The 20,330-nt window shown below is 37.6% G+C and overlaps 1 protein-coding gene across 3 annotated transcripts in view; it reads left to right on the top strand.

Moving 5' to 3' along the window:
- TENM1 (teneurin transmembrane protein 1) overlaps positions 1-20,330 on the top strand; it is a 566,015-nt gene that overhangs the window by 274,561 nt on the left and 271,124 nt on the right. For 2 of the 3 annotated variants that reach the window (XM_060136803.1, XM_060136804.1), the window contains exon 6: positions 688-840. In XM_060136803.1, coding sequence (XP_059992786.1) covers positions 688-840 — 153 coding nt within the window. The remainder of the gene's footprint in view (positions 1-687; positions 841-20,330) is intronic. The other variant, XM_060136805.1, reaches the window with a different exon arrangement.

Consider the following 20,330-nt stretch of genomic DNA (forward strand, 5'->3'; position numbering starts at 1 on the left):
TTCCTGCATGCTGATCAACACTGAGTATTTTTTAATCCTATGATAGCAATTTTTTTAAAATAAATTTATTTATTTTTGGCTGCGTTGGGTCTTCGTTGCTGTGCACGGGCTTATCATATAGGGAAGCCATATGATAGCAATTTGAACCTGTATTACCTCAATTATTCTGTGTATTATCATTATTTTATACTTGTATTACTTTCAGCTCCTACCCTAATAGGCATCTAGATGTTAACATCTGGAGTAGCTATCATAGGACCTTATGCATACTAGGCACTCAGGAAATATTTGCTGAATTGAATTGAACAAGGGCCATAGAGAAGGTCTCTCATGTTCTCGCGATAGCCTGTCCACCATTACTCTGCGGTTTCCATGTGCAAACTAGAGTTACACGACTGAGGGAAATGGAAGAGGAAGGGGTCACAGCACTGAGGAGCAGAGTCCAATCCCACTGTAATTGCTTGACCAGAATTTCAACTTCTGCTATCACTGGGATAGCTTCAGCCTCAAAATTTTAAGCACTCTTTGGGAAAGTCACTACATGTGTGATGTGGGTATCAACTCCAGGTTGCTTGGCCTAACTGAAAGAAAACCAGTCATGGCATTTTTGGGTGGAAAGGGACAGCTGGTTTAGAGAACTTTTTGACAAGTCTGGAATAAGTTCATGTATGGCTTGTTTTCTTGCAGCAGTACATTTGTTCGGCCTGACTTGGCAGTTGCAACCAGCTGAAGGACAGCTCTATGAAAATGGAGTTAGCAAGGGGAACAGAGGGACTGAATCCATGGATACCACTTACTCTCCAATTGGAGGAAAAGTTTCCAATAAATCAGAGAAAAAAGGTACAGTGATCAAAGTGACTGATTGATTATTGATTACTTTTCTTCTAATTTAGTCATCAGAACCAAACCTGGGATGGTTTCACTTCACATTAAATTTCATGATCACTCGAAAGAAATACTCTACGTGGACAGAATAAATACATGTAAATGTCTTGTGAAAGCAGATTTTCCTTTCTCCAGTGCCTTGAATATAAACCAATTAAACCTTTCAAATATGTTGGCAATTTTGAAAATAGATAAATATTTACAGGATGGAGGTTTCAATACAATGGAAATTGCATTTCACATATAAGTACCCTGAAGCAACGTGGGATTTTGATTAAGTTCTCTGTGTCCAAGCCCAGCATTTATATATAACACTTTACAAAGGATATATGGAAATTTCTTCTGTTTATAATAAGAAAATGCCTTCTATGTGTAATACAAGGGCGAATGTTTATGTCAAAGTGGGAGAATATGAATTTTTTTCCTAGTTGGGAAACATGAATTCTTCCTAGTTGGGGAAAAGAAAAAAGCACTTTGAGTACTGAATTGTTAAATTTAACCAACATAAGCTTGAACTACCTGACATTTACAATAAATGTCACAGTACTGTACCAGCAGTCCCAACATTTTATTCATGTTGAATGATCTTAGTCTTAATATTCAAATATTGAAAATAACTGAAAATTTGTATTGTGATTTCTCTTGATATAAGATACAGTACAGAGGGCCTTGAGCCATGTAAAATATCGGGGATGTCAATTCAAAAAGTAAAATTTGAAAACAAAACGTATAGCCAGTACTATCCTAAATATTTTTAGATTAAATATAAAAAGATGAATGAATGAATGACCCAAACCCTACCCTTAAATTAAGAAGCTTATAATTTTATAGAGGTGGAAAATCAGTTTTGGTTCATTAGTTGAAAATAAGAGATTTTTATAGTTGTTTCAATTACTACTCTTGTGTTTTTAGTTCCTTCTGGGGAGTTATTTGTGGGGTTTGTTTTATTTTTGTTTGCTTTTGAAAAAGGAACTTTGCTTTGGTCTATGCTTCAGTAAAAATTAATGCTTAGGGTTCAGGAAAACATTATGGTTTATTCCAGTTTTCAATTCACAGTGCAGTTTGCTTTATGTCCTTTAGAATTACTGTTTCTAGCCTGGGCTGAACTTTCCCAGCAATTTCATTGTTGCTGCTGAGAGGGACTGAGGGTAGTGCAGGGTCAGAAATGGCAGAGGAAAGGGTCTGAATACACTTGGACATTTTCTCCCTTACCTTCCCTCCTGCTATTTGATTCCTTTATATCTGCAAGTACAGGAGCCACCATTTGGTATCATATGCTTAGGGATTTTTTTTGCCAGTCACACTGAAAATCATGAATTATCTGTTTGATGAAAATGAAGCATACAAGACAGCAGAAGGTCATCACATAGTTGTCATCAGAGCATATTCATTTTTTTATTCTAATTCAGATTTCTAGAATTCCTTTCCAAAAAATAGTTTGATGATGATGACTAAATTGTATTAAACAGTTACCATGTGCCAAGATTTACTCCAGACACTAAACATGTATTTATATCATGAAAGTAATGCTATGGTCTTCATTTTCCAAATGAGAAATAGAAGCACAGAGAGTTTAAGTCATTTGCCCAAGGTCACAGAGCTAGAAACTGGTGGTCTGATTCCAGAGACTTGTCTCTTAACTTCTGCATTATACTGAAATCCACACATGAAACATATATGAAAACCACAGAAGACATTTTACACCCTGAAAGCAAAGCCCCAGTGTCTATTCATGATAGATTTTAGGTAAATTCTGTATTTTAATGTGTTGTGACAAGTTTCATAAATGGAAAATGTTTTTAAGATTCTGCTCAATTACAACAACAAGCAGGCCAAACCAATTTCTTTATTAAGAAAAATCATTAAAGGTTCATGCCATATATACCAAATTATTATCTTAAACTGACTTTTTATGGAAGTCTGGACAAAACGTTAGCAATAGCTGCACATCATAGTTCTGTTATATTAGGTCTTTACTGTGTATTACTTACCAAGTAAAAACATAGCTCCTCTTTTATAAAGTCCTGTGTATACTAAACCAAACCTTGCAGAAGATGGAATATACTATAAGGATATTTTCAAATGGTCACCTGTATCCTTTTACAATTTTCTAGACATCACACAACTCCATAAATACAGTTCTAAACTCGAAAACCAGGTAATTCTTTTTACACTGTTTTCTTTACAGTGTAGCACTTTACAGTGTAGAACTGTAGTTGAGAGCCTGGACTCTGGAGTCAGGTTTGACTTTGAATACTGACTTTGTCATTTGCTGGCACTCCAACCTCAGGCAGTTAATTGACAGAGCCTTGCTGAACCAGTGTCCTAACCTGCAACATATGGATGATAATATAGTACCTGTCGCATAGAGTGGCTGTAAGGAGTAAGTGAGACAATGGATGTAAAGGACATTGTTTAATTTAGCAAAATAATTATTATTGGGTCAGATGATTGGAAAATTACCTTGTATTGGCATCCTATTAGATACTATAGATCCTGCTTTCAAACTGACATCAACTTTTTTATGAATGATGGCCTCCTTAGGATTTAGATGTTTTCTCTCTTTAAAGTTTGATTTCTCTTTACTTACCAATTTAACATCTATTATTTTTAAAATATCATCACTTTCATCACCAAAGCCATGGATAAGTAGAATAGCACTTTAAAAATAATCAAATTTTACTGGAATTGGTTCCCCATTAACAGTAGCTATATGTATCTGCTTCTCATTAGGAGATTAAAGAATTTTCTCACCACTTAATTTTCAAAATGAAAGAAAAAAAGAATATTTGATTATTTAGTATGCTAAAATTTTCTTTTTTAAATTTATTTGAATAATTTAAATTTAGTTTCAAAAAGAAGATATAAGTCACAACCGTATGTCAGAATCTACCAGAAAAATCAGTTATCAGTTTTTCACTAATGTAAAATTGAAAGTATTGCACTAAAACAGGCCCTACTACCTTAGAAGCTTACAAACTAGTCATAACTCACTCTTTCTCTTTAATTTGTAAATATTATGTAACAGCTGCTTTAAACGGAGCAGGGGATATGAACAAATGAAAGACTTGTTCCTAGACCTGAGTCATGTAAGGTCCATAAATTGAACTGAAAATAATTACAGTGTAATTTATCAACTAGTAGAGAATGTTAAAATCTTCAAGATTATCAAATCCAATATCATTATTTAAAGATGAAGAAACTGAGGTCCAGAGGGGTCAAGAACACACAGAGATGGTGGCGCAGTGGTTGAGAATCCGCCTGCCAATGCAGGGCACACGGGTTCGAGCCCTAGTCTGGGAAGATCCCACATGCCACGGAGCAACTAAGCCCGTGAGCCACAACTACTGAGCCTGCACGTCTGGAGCCTGTGCTCCACAACGAGAGCCCGCAACAGTGAGAGACCCGTGCACCGCGATGAAGAGTGGCCCCCACTCGCCGCAACTAGAGAAAGCCCTCGCACAGAAACGAAGACCCAACACACCCAAAAATAAATAAATAAATAATTTAAAAAAAAAAAGAACACACAGAGAACTGAGACTAGAACCAAGGACTCCTGGTTCCACCTCTTCTGTTTTCTATTATTGTAATAATGTAACACAATCTAAACATGTAAATTCCTAAAGAGGTTTTCTAAGGGGGAATCAAAGACAGAAACTGAGCTGGTAAGAAAATTAATTTTATTCAGGCTATTGCAATAGGGAGAGCACCTCAGGTTCAAAGATCAGTTTTGCCTAAGGCTTTTATAGGAGGAGTACATGAGCTACAAGCGGGATGATTTACAGTTGGAATTGTTTTGTACTCAGGGCAAATCTCAGTGAGTCAGATGAACAGGAAATGTTTTCTCTGTGTCTAGCTAGTTGAAGGGGAACAAACAGTTCTAAACTCCGATAACTATTTATGAAAGAATGGGAAATTGGAGGGTCTGTATCTGGTTTTTCAGCAGGTTCCAGCAAAAGGGGAAAGGTCTGTGTTTGGCTTTGTCACAGGTAACAAAGGAGTCATGTGCAATTCTTACGGGAGTGCTGAGAAAGAATGGACAGAGAGCCTTCTCTAATAAGTCTTAGGGAAAAGGGTTTTCAATTTGGTTATTTTTGCTTATTTATTTGTTTGTTTTGTGGTAAGCCACTTCCTAAATCATAAAAGCGTGGAAGGATATCTGAAAGCAAAAGTTTGGGGTAATCTCTTAACCAGCTCTGTTTTCCAGGGGCATAGGGCTCAGGTAAAATCCAACATTGTCAGTAACAATCTGAATGAGGAAGAAGTTTGTTGGGTAGATGAGGGTACTGAATTCCTGCAGGTTGGATGCCCAGGAACAAAAAGGGTGGGTAGAGAGACAGAAAACTAAAGGTCACTAAAGACAACCTTTATCTCCTTTACAATTTTTGCAAAAGGCTGGCCTTGGGAGGAAGTGACATTTCTTTTAAGTTCATCCTACAAAATCTATCTCTGCAAAGTTGAAGGAAAAAAAAAGACATTTTCTAGTCGATGTCTGCTGAATATACGACCATGTAAACAGCGTATAGCTGATTCATACGACACAATCTATAGCCTGTCGTGAAGGTGCTTCAGCCAGGACCAAACTGTGACTATAGCTTCACCTGTCTGGGCTCCAGTTTCTCCTCTGAAAAAAAAGGGAGTTGGCTTTGAAGGGAAGGAAAAATAATTTTACCTTTACCCTTCAGGTTCTTGGCTCAGACCGCCTTGTAATAAAAAGAAAGATAAATAGGAGAAAAACAAGCAAGTTAAATAACATGTGCACCTCCTGTTTTCATGGGAGAGACCCAGGAAAACTGAGCACCTCCCTGAAATGACCCAAGCCATCACCTTAGATACCATCTCATCTGAAAACAAAAGATGTGAGGGGAGTCAGTTAAGGGAGGGTATCAGGAAAAGCACAGTAAGTGGAGTATGGGTGTTATGCAGATTTAAGTCATTTCCTTCTCCTTTGATCAGAGTTTCCAAAGATTTAGAGTTATCCTTCTCTTCCTGGTAGAGAGGGGGAGACACCCTTACAAATGGAGGTTTCCCTTATAAATCTTGCAAAGGGTAACTTTTAACTTGTAATTTTTAACTTGCTAAAGGCTCTCTTGCTAAAGGGTAACTCCTATTCACTTTTCAGATCTTTTCCTATGTCTGCTGTTTTGTAAAAATAATCAGCTCAAGATAATCCTTAAGCCAAAGAGGCATATTTTGGGGTGGCAAATTCTGCTCCCCTTCAGCTTGCAACCCTTTGTGGGGGAGAGGTCATGGGAAGTGAAACACTTTTTGCAAATGAAATCTTACCTAGCAATTAGAAATATATAGCAGATAAGAGCCACCTTTCTCCAGATAAGGTGAGGGAGGGGAGCAGACTCCTGCCACCCCTCTCTTTTCCTTACTCTTTCCTTCCTTTTCCTCCATTCTCTTCCCAGCCGCTAAGGCTCTGACAAGACGGGGTGTTGCTCCGTAGGACTAGCTTATCTCTAAGGTCCCTTCTAGCTGTATACAGTATGAGTCAGTGAATCCGAATTATGCAGTTAACAAAGAAAAATTAGCCATTCCAAGTAAAAGTTGACCTAGTTTTGCAAAAGGGGATATACTCCTGGGAAGTGGTTGAAATGTGTGTCTGTAAAATTTGTAAACCGCTGTTTTCCCATTTAAAGTACTTGCAGAGAATTCTGTTGTCATTCAAATAATTAATTCCCAGTTTTCTGCATTATAAGTTTCGGGTTTTGACATGTATATAACAATAATCATATGCACTTAGAGAGCATTTACAGTTTCAGAATACTTTAATGTCTTTTATCCACATAACAGTTTTATGCTGTAGCAGCTATTGTTACCCTTGTTTTACAGTTGAAAAGGAGAACACAAGAAGGTTAAGTGACTTGCCTTACATAATAGACATAACTACTGGCAGAGCTGAGATTAGGATCCAATCTCTTAACTGTTATCTCAGCACCCTTTTTTGGGTCTTTTCTTTCTTTTTTAAAAAATTCTATTCTCAAGGCCAGTTGTTTAAGTAACAGCTGTCTTGATTAGAGATCTCAATGCTAATAGCCACATCCCTTCCTAAGAATACTTTTTGTTTGCCATTTTCTGCAGTTTTTTTATTGATATTTTATTGTCCTTGTAATTCCTTTTAAGTCTTTTATTCTCCCACTACATACATTACCATATCTTCCCCATGTGGATAGTCATCTTTAGTTATACCCTTTCTAGTCCCACTACCAATATAAATAGTCACCATATCCACCATGTTTTATCAATTTTCTCTTGCTGTATCCTTAACATCTGGTTGCCATCACTGCTTAATTTCAGATGTATACTTAATCTTCTCACCTGTCTCCATAGTGTTCTGCATTTTCTATTTAAAAAAATTTTTTTGAAATATAGTTGATTTACAATACTATATTAATTTCAGGTGTACAGCATAGTGATTCAGTATTTTTACAGATTATACTCCATTAAAAGTTATTACGAGATAATGGCTATAACTCCCTGTGCTATACAATATATCTTTGTTGCTTATCTATTTTATACATAGTAGCTTGTATCTCTTAATCCCATAACCCTAATTTGCCACTTCCCTCTCCCCACTGGTAACCATTAGTTTTTTTACATCTGTTAATCTCCTTCCGTTTTGCATATATGTTCATTTGTATTATTTTTTAGATTCCATATATAAGTGGTATCATACAGTATTTGTCTTTGTCTCACTTATTTCACAAAGCTTAATATTCTCTAGGCCTATCCGTGTTGCTGCAGCTTGCAGTGTTTCATTCTTTATTATGGCTGAGTAATATTCCATTGTATATACATACCACATCTTCTTAAGCTAGTCATCTGTTGATGGGCACTAGGGTTCATTCCATGTCTTGGCTATTGTAAATAGAGCTGCTATGAACATTAGGGTGCATGTATCTTTTCATTTTTCCATTTGTATACCCAGGAGTTGGATTGCTGGATCACATGGTGGTTTAATTTTTTGAGGAAACTCCATACTATTTTCCACAGTGGGTGCATCAATTTACATTCCCACCAACAGTGTACAAGTATTCCCTTTGCTCCACATCCACTACAGCATTGATTATTTGTAGACTTTTTGATGATAGCCATTCTGACAGGTGTGAGGTGAGATCTCATTGTAGTTTTGATTTGCATTTCTTTAGTAATTAGCGATGTTGAGCATCTTTTCATGTGCCTGTTAGCTATCTGTATATCTTCTTTGGAAAAATGTCTGTTCAGGTCTTTTTCCCATTTTTTGATTGGGTTGTTTGGTTTTTTTTGATATTGAGTTGTAAGAGCTGTTAATATATTTTAGGTATTAACCCCTTGTTGGTCATATCGTTTACAAATATTTACTTCCATGCAATAGGCAGTCTTTTCATTTTGTCACTGGTTTCCTTTGCTGTGCAAAAGCTTTTAAGTTTGATTAGGTCCCACTTGTTTATTTTTGCTTTTATTTCTTTTCCCTTAGGAGACAGAGCCAAAAATATATTGCTATGATTTATGTCAAATTATGTTCTGCCTATGTTCTCTTCTAGGAGTTTTATGGTTTCAGGTATTACATTTAGGTCTTTAATCCATTTTGAGTTTATTTTTGTATATGGTATGAGGAAATGTTCTGATCTCATTGTTTTACATGTGTCTGTCCAGTTTTCCTAGTACCACTTGTTGGAGAGACTGTCTTTTCTCCATTGTATATTCTTGCCTCCTTTATCATAGATTAATTGATGATAGGTGCATGGGTTTTATTTCTGGGCTCTCTATTCTATTTCATTGATCAATGTGTCTGTTTTAGTGCCAGTAACTGTGCGTTTTTTTTGTTTTGTTTTGTTTTGTTTTGCGATACGCGGGCCTCTCACTGTTGTGGCCTCTCCCGTCGTGGAGCACAGGCTCTGGACACGCAGGCTCAGTGGCCATGGCTCACGGGCCCAGCCGCTCCGCGGCACGTGGGATCTTCCCAGACCGGGGCACGAACCCGTGTCCCCTGCATCGGCAGGTGGACTCTCAACCACTGCGCCACCAGGGAAGCCCCAGTACTGTGCTTTTTGATTACTGTAGCTTTGTATTATAGTATGAACTCTGGGAGTGTGATATCTCCAGCTTTGTTCTTTATCCTCAGGATTGCTTTGGCAATTCAGGGTCTTTTGTGGTTCCATATGAATTTTAGTATTATTTGTTCTAGTTCTGTGAAAAATGTCTCGGATATTTTGATAGGAATTGCATTAAATCTGTAGATTGCTTTAGGTATTATGGACATTTTAACAATATTAATTCTTCTAATGCAAGAGCATGGGGTATCTTCCCATTTCTTTGTATCATCTTCAGTTTCCTTCATCAATGTTTATAGTTTTCAGAGTATAGGTCTTTCACCTCCTTGATTAAGTTTTTCCTTGATATTTTATTCCTTCTCTTTCTGATAGTTAATTATTATTATATAGAAAAGCAACAGATTTCTGTATATTAATCTTGTATCCTGCAACTTTGTGGAATTCATTTATTAGTTCTAATAGTTTTTCGGTGGAGACTTTAGGGTTTTCTATATAAAGTATTATGTTATCTGCAAAGAGTGACAGTTTTAATTCTTCCTTTCCAATTTGGATGCCTTTTATTTCTTTTTCTTGTCTGATTTTTGTGGCTAGGACTTCCAATACTATGTTAAATAGAAGTGGTGAGAGTGGCCATCCTTGTCTTGCTCCTGAATTTAGAGGAAATGCTTTCAGTTTTACACCCTTGAGTATGATGTTAGCTGTGGGTTTGTCATAAATGGCCTCTATTATATTGAGATTTGTTCCCTCTATACCTACTCTGATGAGAGTTTTTATCAATGGATGTTAAATTTTTGTCAACTGCTTTTTCTGTGTCTGTTGAGATGATCATGTGATTTCTATTTCTATTCTTCCTTTTGTCAGTGTTGTGTATCACATTGATTGATTTGTGAATTTTGAAGCATCCTTGTGTCCTTGGCATAACTCCAACTTGATCATGGTGTCTGATTCTTTTTGTGTATTGTTGGATTTGGTTTGCTAATATTTTGTTGAGGATTTTTGCATCTATATTCATCAGAGATATTGGTCTGTAATTTTCTTTTTTGGTCATGTCTTTGTCTGATTTTGGTATCAAGGTGATGGTGGCTTCGTAGAATGAATTTAGGAGTGTTCCATCCTCTTCAATTTTTTTTGAATAATTTGAGGATAGGTATTAGTTCTTCTTTATATGTTTTATAGAATTCCCCTGTGAAGCTGTCTGGTCCTGGACTTCTGTTTGCTGGGAGTTTTTTTTAATTACAGCTTCAATTTCACTACTAGTGGTCTCTGTGTTCGTATTGTCCATTTCTTCTTGATTCTATCTTGGCAGATTATATCTTTTAAGAAATTTGTCCATTTCTTCTAGGTTGTCCAATTTGTTGGCATACAGAAGGGTCTTGTTTTTTTAATCCAACCAGCCACCTTATGTCTTTTGATCAGAGCATTTAGTCCATTGAAGCTTCAAGTAATTATTGATAGGTATGTACTTATTGCCATTTTATTACTTGTTGTCCTTCTATTCTAAATGACAGCCTTGCTAGGTAAAGTATCTCAGGTTGCAGGTGTTTCCCTTTCAGGACTTTGAATATATTATGCCCCTCCCTTCTGGCCTGCACAGTTTCTGCAGAGAAATCAGCTAGTAGCCTTATGGGGATTCCCTTGTATGTGAATCTTTGTTTTTCTCTTGCTGCCGTTAGGATTCTCTCTTTATCTTTAACTTTTGGCATTTTAATTATGATATTTCTTGCTGTGGCTGTTTGGGTTCATCTTGTTTGGGACCCTCTGTGCTTCCTGTACCTGGATATCTGTTTCCTTCTTCAGGTTTGCGAAATTTTTAGCCATAATTTCCTCAAATACATTTTTGATCCCCTTCTCTTTCTATTCTCCATTTGGAACCCCTATAGTGCAAATGTTGGAAAGCTTGATATTATCTTAGAGATCTCTTAAGTTGCTTTCATTTTTTTTTTTAATTTGTTTTTCTTTCTGCTGTTCTGATTGGGTGATTTCCATTATTCTATCTTCCAGACCACTTATGCATTCTTCTGTATCACTTAGTCTGATATTCATTCATTCTAATACGTTTTTTGTTTCAGCTTTTGATTATTCATTTCTGTTTGGGCTGGTTCCTTGTTAAAATGTTCATTGTTTAGATAATTTCTTTTCTGTAATTCAGTTAACATTTTTATACCAATGTTTTGAATTCTTTATCTGATAAATTATTATCTGATACTTTGTTTCATTTTTTCAGGACTTTTCTCTTGCTCTTTCAGTTGAAAGTAGTTCCTCTGCATTTTCATTTTGCTTAACTTTCTCCATCTGTATGAATTTAGGTGAAACAGTTACCTATTGTGGTCTTGAAGGAGTGTTCTTATGTGGGAGCAGCCCCAGACAGACTGCTAGTGCCCAGCGCCTTTGATGGGAGGACTGGATTTGACGTGGATGCAAATCACATCTTCCCTCAGGGTGTGCTGGCAGCTCTCAGCTTGGTAAGGTGTGGGGCTGGAAATGGAGGAACTAGAGCTGCACAGGGTGTGAGGTGGGACTTCCTCTCTGCTCAGTGGTTATCACCGCCCTGTCAGGGGCAGGGTCTAATCAAGTTGCTGGAGCAGAAGCCCCAAGGGTTTGACTTGAGCTGGCTCTGTTTCAAGTGTGTGATTTTCACCTTCCCCACACTGAGACCTTTGCCCCAGAGGAGGGGAGTGCTGAAATAAGCGGGGCCCATGTGCAGACAGAGGTCTGATGCACTGCCTGTGTAGGTGTCTGAGGCTTCACTCAGATGCAGCCTCGGGTGCGAGACCCCTTCGTTTCTCACAGTTGATCACTGCCCACTGCCTCCACCACCCCTGCCCCCTTGTGGAATTGCTCCACAGGTCTGGCGGAACCCGCTTGGACTCTCCGTGTGTATCAAGTAGTGAGCTGCAGTAGAGCGGCTGCTGTCAGAGATCTGGGCTTCTTCTGAGGCACTGCCTGAATAAGTGCTAACAATAGCTCTGCCCCCGCACTGGATCACCTCGGCGGCCCGTGATCTGATCTTTTCCCTGGTCATATCAGCCCCAGATCCAGTGCCGTGCTATGGCGTGGAGTGACTGGGGCCAGAGCGTTCACTCAGCTCAGGCTGTGGTGCATGGCATGGTGGTCTCAGGAAACCCAGCAACTGCTGGGGCAGACCTCACAAGCAGAGTCCAGGCTTCACCAGACTTTCTATCTGATCCAGCGGTCCTCCAGACAGCTAAGGGGGCTTGTCTTCTCCACATAGTACTCATGGACTGAGACGTCCAGTCTGTGGCTCGACCTGCTCACTCCCCAGGGCCGGTGTCTGCCTATGTGATATCCCTTTTCCTCCAGTTCCCCTCCCAGGTGCACAGGTCCCAAGCCAAGGCTTTTCTTTCTCTCCTACCCGATTATGTGTGTATCTTTCTTATAACCTTGGTTGTATAGGAGTCCTTCTAACCAGTTTCCATTTAGTTTTCAGTGAGGATTGTTCCACATGTAGATGTATTTTTGATGTGTTGGTAGGGAGATGTGAGCTCCATGTCCTCTTACTCTGCCATCTGTATCTCCCTCCTCTCCCGAAGAGTACTTTGCAAATCTTACATTTCACACCAAAGATCTAGGTTCCCCAAGCACTCCCTTCTCCTCAAAGGAGAACACATACACTTGCACACACGCAAATACCCTTGGGAATTGAAAATTAAACAACAGCACAGAATGCACCTTTCTGACCTCCTTTCCTTGTAGACTTAGCTGAAGAGGTGTGTGTGTGTGTGTGTGTGTGTGTGTGTGTGTGTGTGTTGCTTGTTTTTTGGCTTTGTTTTGTTTTCTTTCCACCTACAGCATAGATACATTTGGAGGCAATTTATGCTATAACAGTTGTGGGCCCTGAATAACAGGTTGAATTCTAAATTTACTTACAGTTTCACTGATATTTATTTCACAGACCCAGTCAGTAAGTGAAGATCCATTTTGTGGTACCAGAGTAAAAAACTGCACCATCCCCACCCAGGTAATCATTGTGCATTCAGATGGGACACAGTCCTGCATTATAATTCTGTGGTTCTTCAATATTCGTCCATAGGACTTGTCGATATTAAAATGCACTCAGTTGCCCTTTGAGTCAGCCCATAGTTTCAGTATCTTTTACTTAGAGGATATTAGAGCCTAGGATATTGTTGTAGAATTGCGAATAATTCATATAAGCACAACAAACCACATGAATAAAATAGTAGTAATGCACTAACAAAGACAACAGTGTTGGGAGCATAACATTATTAGTTTTAAAGATTGATGGCAAATTACAGTAAATGTTTCCTATAATGCTATATAGATGTTTCTCTAACACAAGGTTTCAGGGGGCCCAGCTAGAGTGCTGCAGCTTGTTTTCCACTATATTAAATCACTTTATCAATATACCTCAGTTTTAACAAAAGCTTTTCTAAAGCATACTGGAGGCCTGACTTCTAAAAAGATTTATGGAAAGCGTTCACTATGCTAAAAGGCCAACTTATTTACATTATAAAAAATTCATGTTAAATGTTCTTGGCCATATATGTTTTACGTTTCATTCTTGTTTCATTTTAATCCTCATTTTCCCTTTTTTTAAACTTTTTTTTTAAACATACCTTTCCTGTGATGCCTATGAAATATGTCTACCTTTTGGTCCCTCTACCCCAATAGTCTACACCTGACAGAGGCACTAAATGGTATGCTATAGAATGACATATTTATCCTCCTGGAGTAGTCCTTTGAAAGCTACGGGATCTTCCCATAACATGTTTATAACGTCTTAGTTTTTTGAAAGAAGCAGTCCATTGTAGAAATTTATCAACCATGTGTATATCTAATCCTGTTGAGTGTCCAGTTATATCTTTCGGCCTGTATTATTTTTGGAGGAAGTTCAAACATTTAGTAGCTTTTTCGTGAAGTCAAGGTAACTCTAGTATGTAAAATTTACTTTTGAAAATAAAGTGCTAAAGTTCCAGGATCTAATGCACAAGTCTGCATTTTTTCCTATGCATAACTTTGGCAATCCCATAGATAATAATTACAAATCCTTTCTTAGCCTTTGCTTTTCTAATACTAAGAGTCTTTGGTTTTACTTCTGTACACTACTTGTAGCTCCTGTGCTCCCTTAGTCATTTTAGTTGCCTTTTCCTATTTCCATTTTATATCCTACCAAAGGTGTCTTCACCAGGACTGTATACGGATTCCGTCTTGCCATTGCCAGTGGTTCAGTGAGAGGGAAGAATACATGTAAAAAGTTGAATTGTATGAGATTCTTGACCACCTCAAACTCTCCATTAAAATAATATCAAGGGAAGAAAAATGAAATCTTAGTATTCAGAAACATAGAGTAGAAGCTCATGATTTTTAATGCTACTTTGAGTCAAGGTGCTATTTTAACTGTAGTAAGTACTGTGGAGAGTTAAAAAATGAAGCAGAAGACATAGCTTTTGCCCTTGAGAAAGTTCCTATTAAATAGTAGAGCTGGAAGAAACATGCATACATACACACACAGTGCAAAATAACATGCAGCCAACTGTTGTACAGAAATAGAAATAAGATGGTTAGGTGACTAAGAGACTTAAAAGAAAGAAGATGAAAAGATGATTGTTATTATAGAAGTAGCTTGAGCTGAGCCTTGAGAAACAAGAAAAATCAATCCTAGTTGACCTTAAAGAGCGCACGTTTAGGAGACTGGAATGATAGGGTGGTAAGGGGGAAATGCAGGTGGTAATAACCTATGTGGTAAATGAATAATGAAGCAATAGAGGCAGCAGATGGAGACAGTTTGGCAAGGAAAGGAAGGATATAAATAGTTTGATAACTAGATGAAGGGGCAGTTGTTTCACTTTATTCCTTTTTTTTATTAAAGAAGAGAGATGTGTGGTTGTTTGAATATACAGAATAAGAAACCAGTAGAGAGGGAGACATGTATGGTGCTGGTAAGAAAGGAGATGGTAAAGGGACAAAGTCTCTGAGGAGGAGAGAAGGGGAGGGAGGAGCCTCAGAGATAAACTGACACCGATTGTATGGCACACTGTGTATGAGAGAGACACTTTGATATTGTGGAAATAAGAGGTAGGAGTTCAAAAAGAGGACACAATACGTTCAATAGATGTTATGTTATTATTATTACTCTCTGTAATGAGTTTTATTTGTGAAGAAAAGTTTTAATTTTTTTTAATTAATTAATTTATTTTTGGCTGCGTTGGGTCTTTGTTGCTGTGTGCGGGCTTTCTCTAGTTGCGGTGAGCAGGGACTACTCTTCATTGTGGTGTGCGGCCTTCTCATTGTGGTGGCTTCTCCTGTTGCGGAGCACAGGCTCTAGCCACACGGGCTTCAGTACTTGCAGCACACGGGCTCAGTAGTTGTGGCATGCGGGCTCTAGCGTGCAGGCTCAGTAGTTGTGGTGCACGGGCTTAGTTGCTCTGCGGCATGTGAGATCCTCCCGGACCAGGGCTTGAACCCATGTCCCCTACATTGGCAGGCAGATTCTTAACCACTGCACCACCAGGGAAGTCACAAAGTTTTAATTTGATATAATTATAGATTTTCTGGATTCTCAAAATGTATCAAAATCTGTAGCAATATGACAACCCATGAGAACTGGTGCCTATGCTGGCTGCTTCTCTTTCCCAAGACCTGGCATAAGAAGATATGTACCCCCCTCATTACTCTCAGCTATGGGATAGGAGGGTCATAATATAATTGTGTTTATTAAATGCCTGGTACGTAGATGTCAAGAATTTAGACAGACGTGACTGTCCTGTCCTCTGGGAACTTATATTCTAAGATACAAAGGGGGAAGCTACAGAAAATGAGCCATGACCTGCCCTCCTGCCACTATCCCAAAGTCCAGAAGGATGTGATCATAGTAACCTACCTATAACAAACATCTAACATTGTATAAAATATAGAAAATAGGCGTCCCTGCTGTGAACTACCAATTACATGTCCTAAAAGTACTGGCCAGGAGACAGTTCAGCTTCTAGGTAACAGGTGACCTTCTAATACCATTTGGAAACACATCAAAACTCCTATGGCAGTGCATGATAGTTTGTGTGAATGTGTGTGTAGGTTATCCATGGCAATTTATACCTTCCAACCATATTTTTTGTAATAGCTTTGTTGAGATATACAGTTGTATGATTAGAATTTTTTTAAAAAGTGACAGGAATATGTACATCCATATACGGTTGTCCCTTGGTATCCACGGGGATTGGTTCCAGGACCCACCCAGGGACCAAAATCTGTGGATGCTCAAGTCCCTTATATAAAATGGTGTAGTATTTGTGTATAAATTATGCACATCCTCCCATATACCTTAAATCATCTCTAGATTACTTATAATACCGAATACAATGTAAATTCTATGTAAATAGTTGTATATTTGAGTGCAGCAAATTCAAGTTTTGCTTTATGGAACTTTCTGGGATTTTGTTTTTCTGAGTATTTTTGATTCACCATTAGTTGAATCCACGGATACGGAACCCATGGATATGGAGGGCCAACTGTAATTTACATACTATATAATTCACTGATTTAATGTCTACAGTTCAGTGATTCTTAGTATATTCAGAGTTGGGTAGCCATCACTACTATTTAATTCGAGAACATTTTCATCACGCCAAAAAGAAACTTCATAGGCACTGGCAGTCACTTCCTATCCCCAGCTCTCCCCAGCCCCTGGCTACCACTAATTTACTTTCTGTTTCTATAGATTTGCCTATTTGTACATTTCCTATAAATGCGGTCGTAATGTGTAGCCTTTTCTTTTCTGGCTTCCTTCACTTAACATAAAGTTTTCAAGGTTTGTTCCTTTTTATAATATTCCATTGTATGATAATCTTCCACTGTATGGATATAACGTATTTTGTTTATCCATTCATTGGTTGATGGATCTTTGTGGATTTTCACCTTTTTTGGCTGTTATGAATAATGCTGATATGTGTTCAAAAATAGATCTATAGAGTCAAAATGCAATTCAAAATTAGTCCTTTAATTAAGGGTAAGATTTTAACAATGCCATTTTATTTCTGTCTGAGAAGATGTATGCAATACTCGATAAGCTACTGTACTGGAATCTGAAGTCTGTCAGTGTGTGGACATAACTATTTACACTTATACAGTAGTGTATTTCTCAAGTGTAAGATTAGTTAATGGACTTTTCTACACAATCAGCTATTATCATTGTCAGTAAGACAGAGGTATTTCATTGCTGAACATATTTTATTCACAGTCAATTCCCAAAGGTCTATGTATGTAGATGATTTCAATTCTTCCTCGCACCAGACCTTGTACTGAAATGTCAAAATAAATGATCAACAGTACTAAATAAGTTATCAAGATTACTATTTTATTAATTCACTGAAACAGTATTTACCAAGCGCCTACTATGTACAAGGTTCATTCTTCCTTTTCTTTCTCCTGCGTACTCCTGGGTGTAACAATATAAAAGGCATGTGTAATACACCATCTGGAAAGTGAGAGTTGAATACATACTTTTCTTCAATGGTTCGTATAAGGAAAATTATACAAAGCCACATAGATGGACAGGTTAGGTTTTTCCCCATCCTCTTTTCATCTCTTAACACCTTTGGATCACAGGGAATAGGCCCATTTTGCTCCAAGCACTGATATTCTAAATTTCACAATGACTTGTTACTGTGGAACAATTATTGTATTTGAAAGAACACAAAGAAGATGGTACTTAAAACATGAGAGGCACACTAGGACTAATTCAGGTGAAAGACGTACCAAAGCCACTTGATTGTGTATTTTGTGCTATAGGATGAAGTGAAGGGGAAATAGAATCTTAAGGCATATTTCTTTTTCATCTCTTTGGACAACATTCCCTTCAGTTAAAACGGTACTTTTTTAGCTTAGATACTTTTTATGGAATTTGCAAATGTCTTTAAAAGACTTCTAAGATTGCTGTTATGGACACAACCAAAGCCTTTAAACTAGTCATTTTCACACAAGGACCTGATAGTGGAATCTTTTAAATAACCATGTGTCAGTATCTTCTACTAATGTCCCACTGAGTTTTGCACAGAATCATTGAATCCAGTCTAGCTATATTAAGTAGAAAAAACAAATACATGTATATGTCCAGTTATTTACCCCCTCTCTTATAAGGACAATGCTATTAAAATCATGTTATTAGTAGTCAGGTATGTGTCTGAACGAAGCTTTGGTTTAGTCAATAGAACCACTACATATGATGTCTGTCACCAATTCCAGCCTCTGTATTTTATCTTTCAGGTAGCTTGACCTTCTCCTTTTGCACCATCAGTTTGCCATCCTTCAACCCAGCCTATCTGCCATTGTTTTTTCCTACTCTGCAGTTGATGCCTGTGTTGCAACCTGTAAAGAGAGTGTTTAGCTCAAACTAAATTGGTGGATATTGGTGAGACTGTGATAGCTACAGTACTTCACAGTCTGATAGAATCCGTGGCTGTCTGCACTTCATCTTGGATTTGTGCAAGGAAGTGCCTGTTACTGAAGAATATGACCCTCTTGGGCCTTCTGATATGCTTCAGTAAAATAAGTGATTAAGTGATAATTAAAACATGAGTATTAAAATGATAATTAAAACGAAATCTGTACCCTTAGTGCTGTATTTTAACTCTGCCACTGACGATTTGCAAATGAAGGATCAGAATCAGTGTTAAGTTTGTCCAAACTTATTCCACTTACCTATATTGATGCAGAATTTCATCATGAAATCACATTACATATTGTTTTTTTGCATGTAATTTATTTCTCTTTAGTTTCCTCCTTTGAACTACATTAAGAAAAATAATGAAATAATAAATTAACCAATAATCACTACATTGTAATCCATAACTAATTTTGGGAGAAGTGAAAAAGGAACAGTCTATTTAGTGAAGTAAATTGCTAACAGGGAGATATCTTCCTTTCTGATGCACTAAGCTCTAAAAGGTTAGGGGCTGAGAAATTTTCCATCTGCAAGCTGTGAGAATTTCTCTAATACCAAATCACTGCAAAAAGCTTGCTTTGCTATTTTTATTTAAGTTATAGCCCACATGTTCATTCATGTTGTCACGTCTCTTTACCTACCTTGTCTTAACTGTGATGCAGGCTCTCAAAGGGTAAGACCATCTTCTTTTAAAATTTTTATAAATGACATGTATATATGCTTTGGATATTTGGTAATGCTAATAACTAGGAAACTCCAACAACACAACTTCATGAGTTTCTTTAGATTTGGTGAATAACATTTAAGTGGCCTTATTATGCAATATATGATGCTGTAAAATACAGAAGGAGAGATGGTGTAGCATTCGGTAAAGCTCATATATAAAGGTTAATGTCCATCAGCCAGTTTTGTCCTGATTTTTTAAAAATGACAGAATCTATATTCATTGGAGACTGTTCACAGCACCTTTAAAATATCGTTTGCTGAACCTAAAACATTTTTTGTCACTTTTTTTATTTCAAAGTGAATTTATTTGCTGTTAATGAGCTAAATACTATGGTGAAAATCTACATTGCACAGCACCAGGAATGATGGTATTTCTAGGTACAAATAATAACGATCATTTATTGAGCACTTGTCATGTGCCATGCTGGTTTTTTTTTTTTTGAATTTTTGAATTTTATTTTTTAATTTTTTTATACAGCAGGTTCTTATTAGTCTTCCATTTTATACATATTAGTGTATATATGTCAGTCCCAATCTCCCAATTCATCACACCACCACCACCCGACCCCCCCCACCACCCCCTTGATATCCATACGTTTGTTCTCTACATCTGTGTCTCTATTTCTGCCCTGCAAACCAGTTCATCTGTACCATTTTTCTAAGTTCCACATATATGAGTTAATACACAGTATTTGTTTTTCTCTTTCTGACTTACTTCACTCTGTATGACAGTCTCTAGATCCATCCACGTTCTCTACAAATGACCCAATTTCGTTCCTTTTTATGGCTGAGTAACATTCCATCGTATATATGTACCACATCTTCTTTATCCATTCGTCTGTTGATGGGTTGCTAAACCTAAATAGGTTGCTTCCATGACCTGGCTATTGTAAATAGTGCTGCAATGAACATTGGGGTGCATGTGTCTTTTTGAATTATGGTTTTCTCAGGGTATATGCCCAGTAGTGGGATTGCTGGGTCATATGGTACTTCTATTTGTAGTTTTTTAAGGAACCTCCATACTGTTCTCCATAGTGGCTGTATCAATTTACATTCCCACCAGCAGTGCAGGAGGGTTCCCTTTTCTCCACACCCTCTCCAGCATTTGTTGTTTGTAGATTTCCTGATGATGCCCATTCTAACTGGTGTGAGGTGATACCTCATTGTAGTTTTGATTTGCATTTCTCTAATAATTAGTGATGTTGAGCAGCTTTTCATGTGCTTCTTGGCCATCTGTATGTCTTCTTTGGAGAAATTGAACC

This window comes from Lagenorhynchus albirostris, chromosome X (genome assembly GCF_949774975.1).
Source record: "Lagenorhynchus albirostris chromosome X, mLagAlb1.1, whole genome shotgun sequence".
Lineage (NCBI taxonomy): Eukaryota > Metazoa > Chordata > Mammalia > Artiodactyla > Delphinidae > Lagenorhynchus > Lagenorhynchus albirostris.